A 24,501-nucleotide genomic window follows, 5' to 3' on the forward strand; every position below is an offset into this window, starting at 1 on the left:
GGAGCTCGAGAGGGTGCATCACTCTCTATCCCCGATTAGCAGTTAACCCTCTACTGCATACTGTTGCCTTTAGGCAACAAATAACTTTTCACCTGTATAAATGGATAAATATTGTAGACAGAGGTAGTTTTACGGCACACCTTCAACTGTACAATCAATTAAACACACATCCCAGTAATGCCTTGTTTTTTTTTTACATAACATAACTCAAAACAACCAAAGGTACTCCTTCCACCCCGTCAACATCCACGCGAACCAACCACCGTTTATTTTACGTGGGCCCTCCCCATCACATTACCACAGGCTTCAGGAGTACCTCTGGCTCAACCTCAAAGACATTACCGACCTACGGTTCTGCAAGTTGTACTTGCGCCTTGCAGTACGTACCCATGGCCAGTCTTTGGCGGTCTTTGAATGTTAAAAGCTTAGAGTAAAATCGTGAAAAATCGTATATATATTCAACTATGGCAATCCACATCACATATGAGTGTTAAGCTATTAGCACCAGTTAAGAATTGCTGGTACATCTAATACACTGAATGTATGTTGAACATTAAAGCTTGAAATTTTCTTCAGCAAACGAAAACGAAAAATAATTCATGCAGTAGAGGGTTAAAGATTTTATGAAGTTTTTACATAAGCCTGCAGAAAATTACATTTGTAGAAAAGTAGTTAAAGTTGCGGACCTTTCCCTCAGGTTAAACTGCGGAGCTAGCAAGAAATAAAGATGTTAACTGGCCATTACCTTGCTGAAGGACTGCTGCCTGATGAAAGAGGCGCCTCCTGCTTGACACACACACACACACTTAGTTAGATGTTGATCAAAATGGCCAAGAGACGTGAAAATCCGCGGTTTATAAACCCTCGGGGAAAGTTCGAGACCTTCCATGAATAATCAAGACACACCCACAGAATTGTATTGGTCAAATTTAAAAGTGGCCCTCAGAATCGAAGGAGAAATACAGGATTGGTTGGAAATTAATTACAAAAATTGGGTATTGGCTGGATTCAAAACTGGCGGAAAGAAAAGATAAATATTGCCAACCCAAATATAAATGAACATCAATTAGTAAAAAAAACGTATGAATACAAAACTTCTCAAAACAAAGTTCTTTCACTTCGCACCAGGGTGCATGATTATGCCTATAGTTTTCTAGCAGTGACATCTATGAGAGAGTGTCCAAACTTCTTGATGAACGGAAAACGGAAAACAAGTTGAAATTCACACAGTACTGGAAACTTCACAATAACAAAATTACGGTAGTGACATCTTCTGAGTAATGGTTTAAGTAGGTCTAGTTTCAAGTTCAGGGTTTCTCCTGTAGAGAAGTTCCTTTAGGCGCAAGATTTAAATGTGCGGCGTAGAGGTGTACCTCCCGGTACAATTATTATTATTATTATTATTATTATTATTATTATTATTATTAGTAGTAGTAGTAGTAGTAGTAGTAGTAGTTTTTTGTTATGGCAGGGGAAAATCTTTTAAAGACACCACTCTGTGTGGGAGTTGGATTTCCACCAACTAAAAACCCCTGCCCTCTTCACTCAGACCATTCTGGAACTGCTTGTCGGCATGACATCAGAATGGAGTGATGTATGTTATTAAGTTCTTCCTTTCTCTTATTTTTCCTTCATCCCCATAATGCTTGTCGCCATTGCCTTTACTGTGTTTCAGGCAAACGGGCTCTCTAACATAATCTGAACCAGATTCCCTGGCGTGAGTTGTCGGCCAAGTTGTTGGCAGGCTTTTCTTCGTTCTTCTTCCCATCGAACACAGTAGAAAAAGGTGTGTTCTACTGTATCCCTTTCAGAACAGTACCAACAACCATCTCCCTGCGTCTTTCCCATCTTCATGGCGTATACGCCGAATCTTCCATGTCCTGTCAGGATCTGCGACAGATAGTAATCTACCTGCCGATGTCTACATTTAAGCCAGTCTCCTATGTTGGGTATTAGCTTTTTTGTCCATTGGCCAACATCGGTTGTGCCATCCCATCGGTCTTGCCAGTCTAGTAAGAGTTGGTTCCTCGAGGCTTTCTTTTCCTCAGCAGATATAGTCGCACACCTTTCATGCCAAAGTTTTCTCTCTACAACGAGGAGGTCAATGGGAATACTGGCAGCTACAACTTGTAAAGCTGCTGTCGAAACAGTTCGATATGCACAGGTAACTCTGAGCAGCATTTTCCTCTGTACTCTTTCCATAGCTCTTCGGTGAATCTTCCTCCTGAGTGCATTGTGCCAGATAGGTGCAGCATAAAGTAAAATGGAATATACTGCAGAGCACATAATCTGTCTCTTAACTGTTCTTGGTCCCCCGATGTTAGGCATAAGTCTGGCTAATGCCGATGCCTTCTTCTCTGCCTTTTGGGTTACTGCCTTCACATGTGCACCAAATGTGCAATTCCTGTCAATAAGAACCCCAAGGTATCGTACAGACTTTCCTGGGATAATCACTGTATCATTTAATAAGAAACGGACATTTTTCCAATTCCTGGAACCTTTCAAAATTACAGCCTCAGTCTTATGTGGAGCCAATCTCAACTTATTATTTACAATCCAAAGGTTAACTCGTCTCAGTGATTCATTTACTCGGAAGGTCAGTTCTTCTACATTCTCTGCTATTACCACTATTGCAAGGTCATCTGCATAACCAATAGATGCTGTCCCTTTTGTCAGCTGCAGGCGTAAGACACCATCATATAGAATGTTCCACAAGGTGGGTCCTAGGACAGATCCCTGTGGAACGCCAGCACTCATTTCAAGATCTTCTAAATCATGAAATCGTATTCTTCGTCCTTTGAAGTACTTAACGATTATTTGTAGTAGTAGTAGTAGTAGTAGTAGTAGTAGTAGTCCAGCTCCTGGCTGAATGGCCAGAGTACCCGCTTTCGGTTTAGAGAATCCTGGGTTCGATTCCCGAATTTGAGTTCAGAGAACTCTGGGTTCGATTCCCGGCCGGTTCGAAGATTTTAACTGCGTATGGTTAATTTTCTGGCTCGGGAACTGGGTATTTGTGTTCGTCTTAATTGATTTCTGTTCATCTACAGATAACACCACCAATCACCACAGAAAGACGCAATAGTGATTATCCCTCCATATAGGGTTGGCGTTAGTAAGGGCATCCATCCGTAACACTGTAACAACTCCACATCAAGTGCTGAAGCTAATGAAGAAATGAAAATCTACAGCGTGTTTCCAGTCATTCGACCGGGTCAGAAATGGAATTAAAATTCCCACCTAGCGACGAGGATAGGAATTGTGCCGGCTGCCGAAGCGTGTCGCACTTCCCTAGGGCAATGATTGATGACTGACAGATGAAATGATATTGGAGAGTGTTGCTGGAATGAATGATGACAGACGAAAACCGGAGCACCCGGAGAAAAACCTGTCTCTCCTCCGCTTTGTCCAGCACAAATCTCGCATGGAGTGACCGTGATTTGAACCACGAAATCCAGCGGCGAGAGGCCGGCATGTTGTCGCCTGAGCCACGGAGGCATTCTGCTGAAGCTAATAAATCAGGAAAAAGATGGCTGGAAACAGGCTGTGGAGTTTCATTTTTCACCAGGAGATTATTATTATTATTATTATTATTATTATTCTTATTATTATTATTATTATTATTATTATTATTATTATTATCATCTTAAGTTTAAATCCGGTTCCGCAATGTGAGTTTAGCGAATCTGTCTCCTATCTGGAGGCCCCTGCCCTCCCCCCACTACCTGCCCCTTCCCTAGGTTGCGGATTTTTACATCAAACTTAGGGCTGGTTCGATGTCCATGCAGCCTTCGTGAGAACAGCTGAGGAACACTCTGACAGCGAGGTTGCGGTCCTGGTCTAGAAAGCTAAGAATAACGGCCGAAAGTATTCGTCACGCTGACCGCGAGTCACATCGTAATCTGCAGGCCTTCCGGCTGAGGAGCGGTCGCTTGGTAGGCCAAGGTTCATCAAGGCTGTAGCACCGTGGGGATGGTTGGTTGGTTTGTTTGTTTGTTTGTTTGTTTGTATGTTTGTTTGTTTGTTTGTTTGTTTGTTTGTTTGTTTGTTTGTTTGTTTGTTTGTTTGTTTGTTTGTACAGTGTTACGTACATATGATTGACTGCACCCTTCCTTAAACGCGGTCCTTAAGCAAGTCTAGATTTTGGACCTTTCGGCAGTCGGTATACTGCGGTAAGCGCAGTCTGATACCGATGAATAGTGTACGTACATGCGAATCTTCCAAAGTTCCATTTAATCGCTTAGACAGTTTTATAGCACGAGATATTAGCCGTGGAAAAGTCACATTCTAGGATAACACCATTTTTATCTGAGTAGTTAGTGGCAAATATTTTTTAATAACAATGTTATTTGCTTTACGTCCCACTAACTACTTTTTTGCGGTTTTCGGAGACGCCGAGGTGCCGGAATTGTGCCCCGCAGGAGTTCCTTTACGTGCCAGTAAATCTACCGACACGAGGCTGGCGTATTTGAGCACCTTCAAATACCACCGGACTGAGCCAGGATCGAACCTGCCAAGTTGGAGTTGGAAGGCCAGCGCCTCAATCGTCTGAGCCACTCAGCTCGGTTAATATTTTAAGGGGAAGTACAACTCGATAATGATAACCGTTCCTTCGTGAGACTTGTCAAGAGAGAAAGAAAGGAAGATGTTCAACCCATCCAAAAATGACGGTGTCTACAAAAGGGTGCCCGGCACACGCCCGTCGAGAGCATGCCGGCGGGTGGCTGGTGTTATAGCCGCAAGAGGTTCTGTTTTTTTTTTTTTTTTTCTTGACACGGTGACAACTACCGAACAGACATTGTGGACAAGTGCTCAGTTACTTTTTTGTAGATTGTGTATATTTTCATAAAGAAATTTTACAGAGTATAAATTATTGTACGACGAAAGTGTTTCACGTATAGTTCTCTCAGTTTCCTCGTTAACGACCGGTGACTCAAAAGTTAATCAGTATCTCCCCGAGACAAACAGACCACACGTCTCGATAGGTTCGGGCAGAGCATTTTTAACGCTTCGCCCCATGGGGCCTTGAGTGCAAATTCTCTACACTTCATAGATGGGTATGGAAGTGGTGTAACTTTTGGAACGGAATCGAGTTGGCCAGAATATGACCTGGACCCCGGAGGGTGGGTGTTTAGTGGAGTATGGATCTAGGCAGTTTGTATCTAAGTCCTTCTGGGTATTAGTTGCACGATGAGGAGATGAGCTCATTGAGATTGGCATTTACACCAGAATACAGTAGAATTTCAGGGATGTCTTCTAGATTCTGGTGTAAATTCCTTCCATGCGTGCATCATCGTAGATATCTCGATTCAGCGCAAGAAATCGTGCGTAAGGCTTTATTCTGGGTGCGCTGAATTCTATCCAGAGGTGTTTTAGCTGCGATCCCGCAAATGTAAGTGGCATACTCAATGTTTGGCCGTATGGAGGTTTCATACAGCGCGAGCCTGTTTTCTAGGTTAAGCCCACTGTCGACTTTCATTAGTGGGATGATTTTTGATAGGCGCCTAAGGGCCTGAGCCGAAATTCTGATGACATGGTCTTTGAATGTTGATCCTCGTCGAGGGTTACTCCCAGGTATACGGTGACATTAGACCACCGGATCACTTCACCGAAAAAGGCCAGTGGTTATGAGTCGTCTCTGGTTTGTCCGACAGTTACCAGATTAAGACTGTCTACAGTCGTCTCTGCTGTGACCAATAGCAGATGGTTTTTGATCAATAGTACGCTCGCTTTGCCAGTGACAGTCCACGTGGAGTAATTCAAGAACGTGCCGGTCCTGAAGCCGACTCACTTTTCAGGTGTCCAGTGTTGAACAGCTGCACGCAGTTCTGTCCAGTCTCGCTGCTCGCTCTCTGAGGCTATATAGGTAAGAGTTGAGAACGCTGTGTCTGGAGGTGGGGAAATCCTGGCACCTCCTGGACAAAGAATGTAAACACAGCTGACTAGCTAGGCTTCCAAAGCGTGCCGGTCGTTAACGAGGAAATTGCAAGAACTATACAATCGGAAACAAAAGTCTACACATACCTCAAAATGTCATCTAAATGTAAACAAAGTTAAGCATTTTACTAGTTTTGTTTGTCCAAGCATTGTCCCGTTTCTCCACGGGGTCGGGTATGGGGTGAGATGAGTCTGTAGTGGCGGGCTTTCTATGACCGAATGCCGTTCCTGACGTCAACCTCATCAGAGGAGTTAATGAGATGAAATAAATGGCGTGGTATATGATAGTAGGAAGGGAGAAGGTGAAACCCGGTGCCGACACATAGCCTACTCCTGTCGAATAGTACCAAGGGGTCTGCTCAGGACGTAACGTCCCCATTCGACGGACGAAGCACCATCAACAGCGTCATATTCTCTCACTCTATATGAGCACTGCGGAGAGATTTAGAATGTAATCCAGGCTTTTGACACGCAATATAGTGTTTAGAAAGTGTATACTACAACCTTCCCTAGCCTGTCGGCCAACATTCTGATGGTGAATTTGTTTATTCGATCAACGGGACTCGAACCGGCTAACCACGGTGTCAGACCATTCAGACTTCAGCGCCTTAACGATCATGGCCTCCAAGCGGGCAAAATTAAGCATTTTACTTATCTGTATTTAATTTAAAAAATGATAGACTTGTAGATATATTGTGGCATTATTGACTATGTGTAGAACCAAATGTAAAATATCGTTGATTTCTGAAACGAAACAGTTCATGAACGAAAGTACACACACTCTCAATATTGTTCACTCTTATATTAGGTTCAGTACTTTGTGTTTCTACCTTTCGCAGTTATCAAAGCTTCCAAACGCAGGGGCATCATTTCCACTAAGTTTTTTGGCGATTTCAGGGGAAATGTTAATCCACTCTGTTCTTGCGGGTTTCAAATCGTCCTTCCTCTTGATGGAATATTCTATACTTCTTAAGAAAAGTGTTCAGTAGGGTCGCGCGCTTGGGGAGGTGAATGCAGTTGTTTGGGAACATTGTAAGGCAGCCTTTCTTTCACTTTTACAACGGTATGTTTAGGGTCGTTGTCATGTTGAAAGACCCAATCATTTCTTAGTCAGCAGACTGCGTCATATATTCCTTTAATAAATATAGATATTTCCATAACACTAAACATGCAACTACAAACAAGAATTTTTTTCCACCACCATGTTTCATTTTGCAACATATTTTTCTTTGGAGGCTTCCATTGCATTTTCTCCGTACTTTTCTGCTTTCCATCACACTGAAATAATGAATAGATAATTTACTGTCTGAGAGGACGTCACAAGCGCAGGAATAAAAAGAGTCAACATGCAGTAAGGGTTGTAACGTAATTATCTAATACGCTACTCAAAAATTAAGTTCCCAGAAGGAAACCATAATTTAATTTAATCGATTGCTAATGTTAACACATTTAAGCACTTTAGGCACTTTTCAATCGTGAAATTATCAGCGTTTCGCTTCAGTGTAACAGTGGGTTTATCATTTGTATAAATGCCTCCCTTTATCCTCTATACAAGCGGAAGCACATGCTTCCCCTAGTACACCATCACTGACTGCATTGTCCTACATAGGAGGCTTATAGTGGTGTCTCAACGGCGCAGTAGCCGCCAGAATCTTGGAAAGGTGTAGCAATCCAACTGATGAGCTCACTGCTACACTGGGGCGAAACGCTGACAATTTCACGATTGAAAAGGCCTAAAAGGCTTAAATGTTTTTAATACGTGGCCTGTTGTTATCGTCAGATGGAAGTCAATGATAGTCACGTAAAATTAATTACAAGCTGGATGTGTATTCTCCCAGAATGGTAGTAAAGTAAGTGAAAGTGAATCAGGATGTACCAAAACTAACGCAATAAGTTCGCAGTTGCGATCAACAGTATTCTCTAGAAGTTAGCTACTGAATGAAACTCTTTATAAGTAGGTTTGTCTTCATACCGAATTTTCTGTCCGGGAGTGGAGGCTGGGTAACTCAAGATTTATCTTAATAAGTTTGACTTAACAGGCATGAAAGTCGCGAGAATGATTGCTACTAAAAGTAGGTGGGAACAATGTCAGGATGGTATTTGGAATGCTGAGTTAAAGGCTGTGTTAGGAATAAATTCGATGGATGAAGGTGTATGCAAATGCCGGGTAAGGAGGTGGGATCATTTGAATGGAGGAGGGTAGGTTGTGTGATTGGGGAGGGGCTTAGTTGCCGGCTTCCCACCGAGAAGGCCGGGGTGCGAATTCCAGTCGATCCTGGGTTGAGAATTTCATCGCAATAATCACGTAGCGTCACGTAGGTCAGCGGCCTTTTTAAAAAAACAGCCAAATCCATAATGAGTCGGGATGGCTCCAGTGACGCCAGAAATAGCTGGGATGTGCTGAAGAGAGAGGGGCATACGTTGTTGTTGTTGTTATTATTATTATTATTATTATTATTATTATTATTATTAAGAAGAAGAAGAAGAATTTTACGTCCCACTAACTACTTTTAAAGTTTTCTAAGACGCCGATGTGCCGAAATTTTGTCCCGCAGGCGTTCTTTTACATGCCAGTAAATCTGCCAACACAAGGCTGACGTATTTGAACACCTTCATATACCACCGGTCTGACTCGACCCAGGATTGAACCTGCCGAGTTGAGCTCAGAAAGCTCTACCACTGCGCTACTCAGTCCGGCGAGGATAGATGACCTAGAAGGATAATGGACTCGGTCATAGAGAGTAAGAGGAGTGAAGGGAGTTGAGGACCATGATGATGGTTAGACTCGGATTTTAATGATTCGATGATAAGAGATTAGGAATTGAACGAGGCCACAGGGCTTGTTGAGAATAGAGAATTGTGGTGTTGCTTTGTTAATTCACGTAAACTTGCAGACTGAAGGCTAAAAGAAAAACCGTAACAGTTTATAACAAAGATGTAATAATAATAATAATAATAATAATAATAATAATAATAATAATAATGACTTTACGTCCCACTAGATACTTTTACGGTTTTCGGAGACGCCGAGGAACCGGAATTTAGTCCCGCAGGAGTTCTTTTACGTGCCAGTAAATTTAATGACACGAGGCTGACGTATTTGTGCAACTTCATATACCACCGGTCTGAGCCAGAATCGAACCTGCCAAGTTGGGGTCAGAAGGCCAGCGCCTCAACCGTCTGAGCCACTCAGCCTGACAATAAAGATATATGTATGTATATATCTCCTTCTACCGCTTTTCCCACACCTGTGGGGTTGCGGGTGCGAACTCTGTCGCGCATGTGAATTAGTCCCTGGCTTACGCCGGATTCCCTCCCTATTGCCAACTCTATGTGGAGAGATGTAATCACTACTGCGTGTTTGTGTGGTGATTGGTAGTGTGGTATGTTGGCTGAATATGATGAGGAGAGTGTTGGGACAAACACAAACAATCAGTCCCCGAGCCAGAAGAATTAAGCATACGTTATTAAAATCCCCGACCCGACCGGGAATCGAACCCGCGATCGTCTGAAGCGAAGGCCACAACGCCAAGGAGTCAGACATACATGTATGTATGTATGTATGTATGTATGTATGTATGTATGCTCATATCTTGATCAGAGCCACCGGATCTGCAGTTTTATTAGGAATCCGAAGATTTATTATTTTTAATATCCCAGTTTCATTGGACGTAATCCGAACCACTGCCGCCTTGGTGAGGAGACAATGAGAATGCCAAAAAAAATGCGGGTCTTCGTATATTCATCGTTAAAGCATTCTAAAGAGTAATCTTCCACCCGACGAAGACACTGGATTATTCTGTAAACTGGAACTTTCCTTAGCTCAATTTTGAACATGTTATTTTCCACTTCGGGAGGAGAGTAGGTACACGTGCTGGTGTTCCGTGATATAAGAACTCTAATTGTACAGTGCACTAAGTCTTATGGTATGGGATAGAACAACTTTGTTACTATCATTGATCTTCTCAGTCTTATCCTTGGCTTTGACAGTATGAAAGTGACTGAGGTATGAGCGATGCTAGTAATGCCATTCCTTATTCAGCCACTCCCTGCTATAAATGGCGTGAAAATATCGCTCATAGGGTCGGCTGATGCATGCATTTCAGTGGGCTTGGAAGACTGATATGTAATACCAACCTCTGATTCAGTGAGGAAAGCAACGGGAAACGAACTCATTCGTCATTTTCCTAGCATGCCTCATCAGTGATATCTAGGCCACCTATGACAGCTGATGGCGGAGCTGTTGAGGATCAAACCTGCCTTCGGGTTGAATACTCAACATACACGAGCTTGGAGTATTTGAACACCTTCAAATACCACCGGAATGAGCTGCGATCGACCCTGGGTCTCAAAATTGATTTCATAATTTAATGCGGAGTGTAGAAGAGGTGGGGTTTGCTTTAATTCCAACTTTACCCGAAAATGTCAACTCTCTAAGATCTGAGCTATTCAACTCGGCATTAACAAATATATTCCACTAATGTTTCTTGTTGCATTTTTACTGGCTGTTTCGCATCACATGAACATTGGACTTAAGAAGGTAGTGGAGCAACGACAGAAAGAAAAGAAGACAAAGACTTCAAGGATTTAACGTCGCTGAAGTTCGCTTTATCCGTAATTTTGAAGTCCAACAGCATTTTCGACAGTCACGTAAATCTACGGTATAAGCCTGGTTACCATGGCTGCTGAAGATTGCGATGAGCTGAATTACTCGGCCGTTCTGACATCGTATACGCAATAAATTAGCGCTCTGTGGACTATGTCAAGGTTACAAAGCGTTGTTTGTTTCCGGAGCAGTCGTTTATTTTAGCAACTGGTCGTTGACACACTGAATGAATGACGGAACAACTAAATGAGTGAATGAATTAAATTTCCCTGCACTGGCTGCTGCAGCCAAACTTACTGCAGTGATGGCTTACTGTGCAATTAAACATTTAGGTATCTGTGGCCAAACAGAATGGTTGCTAGCAGAAATTAGGTATACCTTCTCATGTCCCGAAGATGACCGGCTCGTACCGACGCTACATCTTGGGGCGTAAATCCGATAGTCCAACTCGTCCTGACTATGTAATTTTAGGTATAACCAGTAGTCCAGTTCGTCCCATTCGTAACATTAGTTAACCTCTAGACAAAATATTCCCTCCCACTTTGTGCAGACTTAGGACTACGCAAGTTCGTGTGATTAACAGTTTTGTCCTAAATTTGTGTTTTATGATGTTCATACTTTTCGAGTTGCCTTTCTAAAAACTTGATGGTATTGTTGCTAGCTGATATACCCGTGCTTCGCTACGGAATTCTACATTGCATACAGATTTCTAAATGAAGTAATGTACACGTTTTGAATAAGATTATATTAAATTACGTAGCTCTTAGCGTTACTGGAGAAACTTGACGGGATGGTCGTCATACGAAGTTTCTCATGTGAAGAGCGTTTTAGTGGGTTTCATTGTATTCTTGGATATTGCCAGTCACAATCGAGTTGGGGAGTTTTCATTATGATGGCAGATCCCCTTGCCTTATGCCAGTCACAGTTGAGTTGGACATTTTTTATGTAGATAATTATCAGGGAATCAACGAAATCGAAGGAGAAAACAAAATCAAGCAATAACTACTGATCTGCATATAGGGCAGTCACCCAGGTGGCAGATTCCCTATCTGTTCTTTTCCTGGCCTTTTCTTAAATGATTACAAAGAAATTGGAAATTTATTGGACATCTCCCTCGGTAAGTTATTCCAATCCCTAACTCCCCTTCCTATAAATGAATATTTGCTCCAATTTGTCCTCTTGAATTCCAGCTTTGTCTTCATATTGTAATCTTTCCTACTTTTAAAGACACCACTCAAACTTATTCGTCTACTGATGTCATTCCACGCCATCTCTCCACTGACAACATAACACTTAGTCGAGCAGCTTGTGTCCTTTTTCCCAAGTCCTCCCTGCCTAAACTTTGCAACATTTTTGTAATGCTACTCTTTTGTCGGAAATCGCCCAGAACAAATCGAGCTGCTTTTCTTTGGATTTTTTTTTCAGTTCTTGAATCAAGTAATTCTGGTGAGGGTCCCAAACACTGTAACCATACTCTAGTTGAGGTCTTGCCAGAGACTTGTATACCCTCTCCTTTACGTCCTTACTGCAACCCCTAAATACCCTCATAACCATGCGCAAAGATCTGTACCCTTTATTTACAATCATTTATGCGATTGCCTCAGTGAAGATCTTTCCTTATACTAACACCTAGGTACTTACAATGTTCATAGACGAGTCCAGATTCCCTATGACCCAGCGTGATGCACGTCAGCGTGTATGAAGACGCCATGGTGAGTAGTACATGCCAAATGTTGTCCAGGAAGGTGACAGATTCGGACAAGGTTCTGTGATGGTGTGAGATGGCGTCAGTATCGATGGCCGTACGGATTTTGTCGTCGCCCGCGGTGATCTTACTGCTGCGGGGTACAACGTTCAGATACTGCTAAAGCAAGTGTTGGTTGCTTCATACGATGTTGGCCCTGTATTCGTACTCATGCTCATGTAGCGCCCATCACCAGAGCTGTCTCGCGAGAACTGGACATTCAAGAGATGGAATGGACAGCAGTGAGTCCCGAACTTAATCCCATCGAGCATGTGTGAGATATGGTTGACAGAAGTGTTTGTGGGCGTCCTGTTCCACCACAGACTCTCCAAGACCTCAAACAGGCTTTCATTGAAGAATGGGACCTGATACCGCAACGTGACCTCCGTCGAATTATACGGAGCATGCCACGTAGGTGCCAAGCTGTGGTAAATGCTTGTGGAGGACATACACCATACAGAAGCTCTCTGTGATAAAAATCCACCCTGGAGGACTGTTATCACTTTGTTTTCGCCCCTATTTTGGTATTTCCGTTTGTGTTCTGAAAATGAACGCAAATCCATCGATATTCTTTTGTATAGGGTTCTTCAACAGTAAAGAATAATGATTTAGTTGGTAATATACCTGGGTGAGAGGTATTGTTTTATGGAGCATGGCATACATTCAAAAACATGTTCTCCTCAGTTTTTGAACTGTGTATTTGTTCTCCCGTTACCTTGTTTTGAACGATTCAAGGTTATGTGAGACTTGGGATGTCGTGATGGTTCAAATTGCAGTCAAATCATTTGCCTGGCATTCCTTGGCGTCAGAAAACTCGTAACCGGAGGTCTGTATTTATTTTTTACAAACCTGGGGTTGTTTAACATGTGTAACCAATGAACTTCTATTAGAAGACTCGGAGGTGTTCAATGGACAATTTCCGCATGAAGCCTTTTCTTCTGCTTGGTATTTAAATTTGCGTAAAGTATCTTGGTATTTCTGGTTAGCTTGCTATTTTGCCTTCGGACATATATGTATCTCCTTTATTTGTTTGAACGCCTTACCTTTCTACGGCACTATTTTAAATGTCACTATATCTTCTTGTAAATTTGTTATTGTGTTTTTCAAATAGATGTTTGTGTCAAAGGTATAGGTGCTCTCTTATCTGGCCTTGGCAATCCTATACCCGAACCTAACGCGAAGTTTTAAGTGTAACATTTACTTATTGTGGTCCTTATTTGATCCTACGTTGACCTCAAACTTTGTCGTATTCCCAGCTATTGGTTCCACTGCTTTGCTGTCAATTTCCTCTTATGTAGTTACATATTTGGAAGGGTGGAAAAATATTACGTGGGTGTATCCCCGATTACGCTTAAGTTCTAATCTATGTTATGGGGACCTTGTCCCATTGTGGATCATCACACCAATTTCTTGAGATTCACTTCTGAAACTGAAGGTTTGCTTGAAGTCCCTTGTGGATCGAACCTAGCACTCGACAAGTTCTACGGTTCGATTTCTACAATATATTGTATACTACCAACTACGGTAATTCTATGGTGCCAACATTAATGATTTACTCTAAGGGATCTTTTCTACTAGAAGAAATTTCTATCTGAGTTGTCTACCTAGACCTTTATATTATTATTATTATTATTATTATTATTATTATTATTATTATTATTATTATTATTATTATTATTACGCCGTTTACCCTCATTACGTTGTATACCCGCCGCTCCCGACCGCTATATCCCTCAATCCCAGGTACCTTTCTGTTGTCTATACATTTTCCCTCCCCGTATTTCTAATTCCCGATCGAATGCCCCGAATAAAGGGCCGTTTTAATTTGAACATTTTGTCTACCTGATGCATGCTCGAAGCTGAAAGCGACTGCCCTATTGAAAGTACTGTAGTTTATTGATGTTCTAACGCCTTTCTGTGTTTTGTTTCAGGCACATGGAGCATAGCCCAGTCTCGCCATCTACACGCGGCACACGGGAGCTCGTCGTCCGCGGGCAGTGCTGCTAGTAGCGGCAGCAGTGGGAACTCTGGCGGCCAGCGTCGCAAGTCGGGTGACGATATTCTCACGCAGACGGCAGCAGCGTCGTCGTCTCCGTCGGCATCGTCACCATCGCGCAAGCCTGCTCTCTTCGACGCTTTCCGACCACGAAGCAAGTCGGACGCGTCGCGGTCTAAGAAGCCCAACACGATCATCTCCCAGATGAGGAGCGCCATGCAGGTAGCGCGCTTCCCCTGAACACCTGTATTATATCCCCCGGTCCCTATCATTCAAACCATAATCCATATATTAAGTAACGTTAAAAGTCATTTTCTTCCTGTCAAACTAACCTCAGCTCAGAGGTACTAATGAAATAATATTACTCTAACAGGACACAATTAGCACACTGGAACTAGGAGTACAACAAACTGAGGTGAGATAGTCGATTAATTATATGACTCAGAGGCGGATCCAGGGAGGAACTGAGGGGGACTTTAGCCGCCCCCTCCTTTGCACTCTAGTTATATTTAAAAGTTTAAAATGTGGATTGTCCGCCTCTGTGGTGTAGTGGTTAGTGTGATAAGCTGCCACTCCCGGAGGCCCGGGTTCGATTCCTGGCTCTGCCACGAAATTTGAAAAATGGAACGAGGCCAACTGAGTAGAGGTGGGTTCGATTCCCACCTCAGCCATCCTTGAAGTGGTTTTCCGTGGTTTCCCACTTCTCCTCCGGGCAAATGCCGGGATGGTACCTAACTTAAGGCCACGGCCGCTTCCTTCCCTCTTCCTTGTCTATCCCTTCCAATCTTCCAATCCCCCCGCCAGGCCCTGCTCAGCATAGCAGATGTAGCCGCCTAGGCGAGATACTGGTCATCATCTCCAGGTGTATTCCCCGATCCAGAATCTGAAGCTCCAGGACACTGCCCTTGCGGCGGTAGAGGTAGGATCCATCGCTGAGCCCGAGGGAAGAATCGACCCTGGAAGGCAAACAGATAAAGAAGAAGAAGAAATATTTGGATTAAACTGTCAAGATTTTCGGGCTCAGGAGTTTGTATATATGTCAGATTGGAACCAGAGCACAGATTTTAAATTAGCAACCTCTGACGTTTTACAAATACTGCTTCGCCCATCAACTGAACTTGTACATTACAAAAAGCTTTGATATTAGGCGAATGGAGAATATGTTAAGGATTATCTCATCGGTGACAACGTTTGATTCTGCTTTTGCGGAAAGAATGCCTTCGAAGAGTTTTATTAGTGAATCTGATATTAGTGTGTCTCCATGGCTTAATGGTTAGCGTGCTGACCTTTGGTCACAGGGGTCCCGGGTTCAATTCCCGGCAGGGTCGGGAATTTTTAACCATAATTGGTTAATTTCGCTGACACGGGGGTTGGGTGTGTGTGTCGCCTTCACCATCATTTCATCCTCATCACGACGCGCAGGTCGCCTGCGGGTGTCAATTCAAAAGACCTGCATCAGGCGGGTCGAACTTGTCCTCGGACACTCCTGGCACTAAAAGCCATACGCCATTTCAGTTTATATTAGTGAGTCAAAAAAGACCAAGTTAAAAGCATTTGTCGTACTCATTGGGTAGATGGACATGATAGCTTCGTTGTATTTCAGGAACTCATGTTACATGTTGTAAGGCTTCTTGGAAAAATAGAAGAAGATCCAGAACAGTAAAGCTGTTGCCTTAGGCGAGGCTTTGAGAAGAAGTGAATTTATCATTGGTTTGAAAACAGCTGGTCCCTGTTTGACCCACATTGTGAAACTAAGCAAGTTCTTGCAAGATCCTAAACATTATTTATCATCTGCATTGTCTTACGTTGGCACCATAACAAAGAGGTTGAATATGATGAAAAAAAAATACCGATGAAAAGTGTAAAGGCATTTTTATTGCAGCAAGTGGCATGGCTGCTTCAATGGTGAAGTAATCAGTCTCCCATGTATTTGTGGTAGGCAAACTCAAATAATAATGCATGTGTCAGCTAAGGATCTTGAGGAATACTTCAGGAAGGTAGTAGGCTGTTCTTGCCTTTTGTAGATCCTGGATACCTATATTTCAATCTGTTACCAGTGGGGGCGATTAGGGGGAAGGGGGGGGGGTATTCCCCCACTTTTTTTTTTTTTTTTTTTTTTTTTCGTTTTAGCTACCTAAAACTAGTAATTAGAAAATCAGTTTATACAAACCCTGTTTTCTGTTACCTAACTCTTTCCTTTAATTTGTTTAAATATTTAAAAAATACTTAGCGGATATACGCACAAAATAACATTCGACGCAGCTAATCAGTATTTCAGTGCCGCAGCAAGTAGTGAAGCGCGATTATTGTCTGATGGCACAAAACCTTAGTGGTGCACATGTGTAATTGTTCCTTTGATGAAAGTTGTATTGTGTAATGAAATGAAAACCTACAGCCTGTTTTCCAGTCATTGACCGGGTCAGGGATGTAATGTATAAATCAAATATAGGCTATTACTACGATGGGGTCGCCACTCCCAAAGTGATTTATTTATGACTGATAGGTGCTATAAAATGAGAAATTGGAGTGTGTTGCTGGAATAAAACATGACAGGGAAAACCGGAGTACCCGGAGAAAAACCTGTCCCGCCTCCGCTTTGTCCAGCACAAATCTCACATGGAGTGACCGGGATTTGAACCACGGTGAGAGGCCGACGCGCTGCCGTCTGAGCCACGGAAGCTCCTTATTGTATAATATTGAATCAAAATCTCAGAAAAAACTATTATTACTGCAGTTAAGTTGGTAAACTGTCAACTTTTCTGTCGAAATACCCTCAAAGAGCATCAAAAAATTATTTTGTAGCTGTTGTGTTTCCATTTTGTTGTCAACCCCCCACTATATTCCCCCGGACCCCGGTACTTTTTCTGTTTTCTATACATTTTTGTAAACCCCCCCGCCCCCCCCCCCCCTCCCCGTCCGCACACACGCACTTCTCAATCCCAATCGCCGCTACTGCTTGTGACTGGACCTTCTGGAATGACTTTTGACGCAGAGTACGTTTGTAGCAACTAACCATAACTCAATGCCCTACGACGTCGTAACAGAGTGTCCTGCCACCCGCTATTCTGGAGCGGATGTTGCGCTTACGATAATATCAGCAGTGCCGGTCCATTGCATGTATTATAATTTTTGTTCATACTTAAAAATTAAAATAGTAATTCAAAGCCGGTTTCCAGTCATTCGATCGGCAGTAATTTAGTAGCGAGGATAGGAATTGCGCCGGCTGTCGAAGCCTGTCGCACTCCTCTGGAGCAATGATTAATGACTGACAGATGAAATGAAATGATATTGGAGAGTGTTGCTGGAATTAAAAATGACGAACTTCAACCTTGGTTCTTATTTTTTTTTCCTGGTCCTTATTGAGAAAAAGAACGTCAATTTACTTTTCGATGGAGAAATTGAACACTTCTAAATTAACGTGTTTTCCCACAATAACAGTCAAACAACCAAAATAAGTATCATTACATTTCCTCAAGGTAGAAAGTTTTGATTTTTTTTTGCTAGGGGCTTTACGTCGCACCGACACAGATAGGTCTTATGGCGACGATGGGATAGGAAAGGCCTAGGAGTTGGAAGGAAGCGGCCGTGGCCTTAATTAAGGTACAGCCCCAGCATTTGCCTGGTGTGAAAATGGGAAACCACGGAAAACCATTTTCAGGGCTGCCGATAGTGGGATTCGAACCTGCTATCTCCCGGATGCAAGCTCACAGCCGCGCGCCTCTACGCGCACGGCCAACTCGCCCGGTAGTTTTGAAATTAACATACGGTATATTACAGACATATAAAATCAATTGATTGCAAACGAAATATTTTAAATATCAACCTAATTCATTATTTTATAACTGTTGTTAAAATAAATAAATAAATAAATACCGGGGAGCGTGATTGGCGCAGTGGTTTAACTGTTGGCTTCCCACCCATAAGACAGGCTTGAATCCCGGTCGATCCTGGGTCGAGATTTCCATCTCTAACTTCATGTGATGTACGAAGGGCATCCAGCCTTAAATGTGTTTTACCAAAGCGAAAAGCAAAGCCATGAGGTCTCTTGGAGGGGTGAAGTGGTGCTTTCACTATCCGTAACCTCGGCACTTGGTGGGTAGAGTGGTTAGCCTTTGCCCTCCGGAATTAACTTGGTACTCATTTTTGGGATAGCTTGAGTGAAGAAAGTAAAATTTTGCTTGTGATCACGAAGTTGTTTTGTCGTATTTAAAAATAAATGTGATGGAAATGAAGGTAACTATAATCGGTGGAAAACGGTAAATAAAAATGTAAACATGCTATGGGATGGGTTTAAAGCAATTGTTCAGGAATGTGAAAACAGGTTTGTACCTTTAAAGGTGGTAAGGAATGGCAAATAACCAATATATTATAACAGAGAAATAGATAATCTAACAAGGAAGTGCAGGTTGGAAAGAAAGAGTTAGAAATGGCGCTGGAAGTAAGGAGATATTGAAGGAACTTACTAGGGAACTGAATGTAGCAAAGAAGTCAGCTAGGATAACGTGATGGAAAGCATATTGGTGATCATACAAATTTTAGGGGAAAATGGAAGAGTATTTATAGGTACTTTAAGGGAGAAACAGGTTCCAAGAAGGACATTCCAGGAATCATTAATGAACAAGAGGAATGTGTATGAGAGGATCATCAAAAGGCAGAAGTATTCAGTCAGCAGTATGTAAAGATTGTTGGTTACAAGGATAATGTCCAGATAGAGGAGGCGACTAATACTAACGAAGTATTAAAATTTACCTATGATAATAACGACTTTTACAATAAGATACACAAGTTGAAAACTAGAAAAGTGCTGGACTTGATAAGATTTTGGGGGACATACTAAAGACAACGGGTTGGGAAATAGTACCATATATGAAGTACTTATTTGATTATTGTTTGGATGAAGGAGCTATGCCAAGTGAATGGATAGTTGCTATAGTAGCTCCTGTAAAAGGAAAGGGTGGTAGACATAAAGCTAAAAATGACAGGCCAGTCAGTTTGACACTCATTGCATGTAAGTTTTGGGAAAGCATTCTTTCTGATTATATTAGACATGTTTGCAAAATTAATAACTGGTTCAATAGAAGGCAGTTCAGATTTAGGAAAGGGTATTCCACTGAAACGCAGCTTGCAGATATAGCAGGTATCTTCGATTCAGCAGGTCAAGTGGACTCTATCGCGATTGACCCGTCTAAGGCATTTGATAGGGTGGATCATGGGAGACTACTGGCAAAAATGAGTGCAACTGAAGTAGACAAAAGAGTGACTGAACGGATGGATATATTTCTAGAAAACAGATATCAGAGAATTAGAGTAGGCGAAGCTTTATCCGACCCTGTAATAATTAAAAGGAGGAATTCATGAAGGTACTAATATTGGACCTTTTATGTTTTCTTATATATATAAATTTTATTAGTAAATCAGTGGAATCAGAAATAAGGCTTTTTGCGGGTGATGTTATTCTGTATAGAGTAATAAATGTTACAATATTGTGAGCAACTGAAAAATGACCTCGATAATGTTGTAAGATGGACAGTAGGCAATGGTATGATGATAAATGGGGTTGAAAGTCAGATTGTGAGTTTCACAAATAGGAAAAGTCCTCTCAGTTTTAATTACTGCGTTGACGGGTTGAAAGTTCCTTATTGGGAGCATTGTACTGTAAGTACCAAGGTTAATATAAGGAAATATCTTCACGGGCGCAATCACATAAATGAGATTGCAAATAAAGGGTAAAAATCTCTACACATGGTTATGAGGGTATTTAGGGATTGTAGTAATGATGTAAAGGAGAGGTCATATAAGTCTCTCGTAAGACCCCAACTAGAGTACGGTTCCAGTGTATGGGACCCTCACCAGGATTACTTGATTCAATAACTGGAAAGAATCCTAAGAAAAGCAGCTCGATTTGCTCTGGGTGATTTCCGACAAAGGAGTAGCGTTACAAAAATATTGCAAAGTTTGGGCTGGGGAGACTTGGAAGCAAGGAGACGAGCTACTCGACTAAGTGGTATGTTCCGAGCTGTCAGTGAATAGATGGCGTGGAATGACATTAGTAGACGAATAAATTTGAGTGGTGTCTTTAAAAGTAGGAAAGTTCCCACTATAAAGATAAAGTTGGAATTCAAGGGGACAAATTGGGACAAATATTCATTTATAGAAAGGGGAGTTAGGGATTGGATTTTGTTTCTTTCTACAAGTTGCTTTACGTCGCACCGACATAGATAAGTCTTATGGCGACGATGGAGCAGGAAGACGCTAGGAGTGGGAAGGAAACGGCCGTGGCCTTAATAAGGTACAGCTCGCATTTGTCTGGTGTGAAAATGGGAAACCACGGAAAATCATCTCAGGGCTGCCGATAGTGAGGTTCGAACCCACTATCTCTCGAATACTGTATACTGACCGCACATAAGCGACTGCAGCTATCGAGCTCGGTGGGATTGGAGTAAGTTATAAAGGGAGATGTTCAATCAATTTCCAATTTCTTTGCAATCATTTGAGAAATGACTATGAAAACAACAGATAGGGAATCTGCCACCTGGGTGACTGCCCTATAATTAGATCAGGATTGATTGATTGATTGATTGATTGATTGATTGATTGATTGATTGATTGATTGATTGATTGATTGATTGATTGATTGATTGATTGATTGATTGAATCTCAGGGCCATGTGCACCCCCGGAAGTGGAAATCTCGTTTGTTAAGTTTTTAACTTCCTGGCGGGTATTCGAACCCATGTCCTTCAAAGTGAACCGAGGTGAATCGATCACACCTTTCCGCCTCGGCCAGGCAACCCCTATATTCATCTGTGGCACATGTATTGTTCTTTACCTATTTTCTGAATGCCACTCAGATACTTCATAAGTTTGACATAATATTTACTTTAAACATCGAGAATGTTGTATATTCTTCACTCCCTGCGGGTGGGGGCAGTAGAATAAACACCCACGATACTCTCTCCATGTTTTAGGATGTGACTAAAAGGGGCCGCAGGGGCTCTTAACTTTAGAGTGTGGGTTGGTGACCACGGAGCCCTTAGCTGAATCCTGACTTCTTCCTCCCTTCCCCCATTTACTTGTGTTTGGCTCTTCGCCTTTATCTTTACTATCCGACCTCCCTTGGTCAACTCTCGTTCTTTTCCTATCCCGACGGTTAATAATTTCGTGTGGCTATTTCTAGCCGAGTGCAGCCCTTGTAAGGCAGACCCTCCGATGAAGGTGGGCGGCATCTGCCTTCTAACTGCGTGTCATTGTGGTGGAGGATAGTGTTATGTGTGGTGTGTGAGTTGCAGGGATGCTGGGGACAGCACAAACACCCAGCCCCCGGACCATTGGAATTAACCAATGAAGGTTAAAATCCCCGACCTGGCCGGGAATCGAACCCGGGACCCTCTGAACCGAAGGCCAGTACGCTGACCATTCAGCCAACGAGTCGGACTCGTCGAGGCTTAGGGAGTCTTTCATATTCACGCCCTTCGTAACGCTTGTCTTTCTTTAGCAGATACTTTCTTTGTTCGAAGTGTCGGACCCTGTATATTTTTTTCTCTCTGATTATTGTTAATAGAGGATGGTCGTCCAGTTGTACTTCCTATTAAAATAATAATAATCACCACCACCATCACCACATCCTGAACATTCTTCAGATAATCTGCGTGTGCCTTAATACTGTACGTTACTCTCTGATTCTTCTGATGCAGACTTCTCTTGCCCACGAGTCCTGTTGGTCAAGGTATCATAGGGCGTATAGGTCACTGGTAAGACTCCAATTAGAGCATGGTTCGAGTATGTGGGACCCTCACCAGGACTGCTTGACACGAGAACTGGAAAAGATTCAGAGGAAAACAGCACGATTCTTATCACTGCAGACTTATTTTTGTACAGCTTGTAGATAATTCTTCCTCGGTATCTAACATTCGACAATAGGGTGAAATGTCCATGAAACTCAGTAATAATGCTATTTATTTTACGCCTCACTCACTACTTTTACCGCTTTCAGAGACGCTGAGGTGCCGGAATCTTGTCCTGCAGGAGTTATTTTACGTGCCGGTAAATCTACCGACACGAGGTTAAAACCCGCCTGGTAGCCATGATCGTTAAGGCGTCAAATCTATATGGTCTGACACTGTGGTTTGCCGGTTCTAGTCCCGCCATACTTGTAAAAGCTCAACTCAAACTTATTCGTCTACTAAAGTCATTCAGCGCCATCTCTCCTCTGACAGCTCGGAATATACCACTTAGTCACCCAGGTGGCAGATTCCCTATTAATTGTTTACCTAATATTTTCTTAAATGTTTTCAAAGAATTTGGAAATTTAGTGAACATTTCCTGTGATAAATTATTCCAGTCCCTAATTCCTCTTCCTGTAAATGAATAGTTGCCCCACTTTGCCCTCTTCATTTCCAACTTTACCTTCGTACTATGATCTCTTCTACCTTTAAAAGCTCCACTGAAGCATATTCGTCTACTAATAACATTCCACGCCATCTCTCCACCGACAGATCAGAACATACTTGCTTAAAGCAAGGTATCTAGTAGTGCGTGTTTCGTTCCGTAGGAACATCCTCAGCTACTTATTTCGTTGCTTAGGCGGAAAAAAACCACAAAGAATTATAATCTTCGCTAAAAATCATTTTAAAATTGTACCTTAATTATAAATCTTGTAAGGAAAGGGGAGGGGGATGAAGGTAAATGGGGGCAGTGGGGCGAAGAAAGGAAGATTGGTTATGCTTATATTCTAACTTAGTTTAAAACTTTCCTAATTCCTTGATTAGGTCTTACAGTTTAACTCTTCGTTTCTTTTAAAACTATTTGTTTCTATGTCACTTAATTATCCTCTTGTTTTTAATATTTAAAAAGCCTTTTGTGTCGATGTTGTATCTTGACTTTAGAAATGCTTCTCAGCTGGTCTTCTATGTTGGAACAAGATTTGTCGTAAATTAATATGATAAAATTGGACCTCTTGGGTGGGTACTAGTTGTTTAATGATCTCTCCGAAGCCGAGTGCTTTCAATTAAGGTTGTAAAATAGTGTTCCAAAACTTGGTTACGAATGTCGTCATCATAATCCAATCAATCAATCAATCAATCAGTCAATAAGTCAGTACTGATCTGCATTTAGGGCAGGTGGCAGAGTCCCTATCTGTTGTTTTCCTAGCCTTTTCTTAAATCATTAAATGAAATTGGAAATTTATTAAATATCTCCCTCGTAAGTTATTTCAATCCCTAACTCCCTTTCCTATTAATGAATATTTGCCCCAATTTGTCCTCTTGAATTCCAACTTTATCTTCATATTGTGATCTTTCCTACTTTTAAAGACGCCACTCAAACTTATTCGTCTACAAACGTCATTCCACGCCATCTCTCCGCTGACAGCCCGGAACTCGTCTTCTTTCTCCCAAGTCTTCCCAGCCCAAACTTTGCAACATTTTTGTAACACTACTCTTTTGTTGGAAATCACCCAGAACAAATCGAGCTGCTTTTCTTTGGATTTTTTCCAGTTCTTGAATCAAGTAATCCTGGTGAGGGTCCCATACACTGGAACCAAACTGTAGTTGTGGTCTTACCAGAGACTTATATACCCTCTCCTTTACATCCTTACTACAACCCCTAAACACCCTCATAACCATGTGCAGAGATCTGTACCCTTTATTTCCAATCCTATTTATGTAATTATCCCAACGAAGATCTTTCCGTATATTAACACCTAGGTACTTACGATGATCCCCAAAAGGAACTTTCACCCCATCAACACAGTAATTAAAACTGAGAGGACTTTTCCTATTTGTGAAACTCACAGCCTGACTTTTAACCCCGTTTATCATCATATCATTGTCTGCTGTCCATCTCACAACATCATACTGTTTTCCTTGGAGAGATCTTGTTGCAGCGAATGTGTATCGAAAAGGTGGAAAGTCTTATTTATTATAGCATTCTTTTGACCCTGAATTTTGATATGGACCTTGAAGTTGATTACTTGTAAAAACATACCGCTTAGTCAAGCAGCTCGTCTCCTTACTTCCAAATCTTCCCAGCCCAAAGTTTACAGCATTTTCGTAACACTGCTCTGTTGTCGGAAATCACCCAGAACAAACCGTGCTGCTTTCCTTTGGATCTTTTCCAGTTGTCGTATCAAATAATCCTGATGTTATACTCTAATTGATGTCTTGCCCTCTCCTTTACATCCTTATAACCCCTGAATACCCTCGTAACCATATTAATAGTTATA

General features: G+C 42.0%; 1 protein-coding gene across 3 annotated transcripts in view; it reads left to right on the forward strand.

Moving 5' to 3' along the window:
* The window catches only part of LOC136876412 (5'-AMP-activated protein kinase subunit gamma-1), a 1,375,241-nt gene that overhangs the window by 519,245 nt on the left and 831,495 nt on the right, over nt 1-24,501 (forward strand). For all 3 annotated transcript variants that reach the window (XM_067150367.2, XM_067150365.2, XM_067150366.2), the window contains exon 3: nt 14,216-14,502. In XM_067150367.2, the coding sequence (XP_067006468.1) occupies nt 14,216-14,502 (287 nt within the window). The remainder of the gene's footprint in view (nt 1-14,215; nt 14,503-24,501) is intronic.

This window comes from Anabrus simplex, chromosome 6 (genome assembly GCF_040414725.1).
Source record: "Anabrus simplex isolate iqAnaSimp1 chromosome 6, ASM4041472v1, whole genome shotgun sequence".
NCBI lineage: Eukaryota > Metazoa > Arthropoda > Insecta > Orthoptera > Tettigoniidae > Anabrus > Anabrus simplex.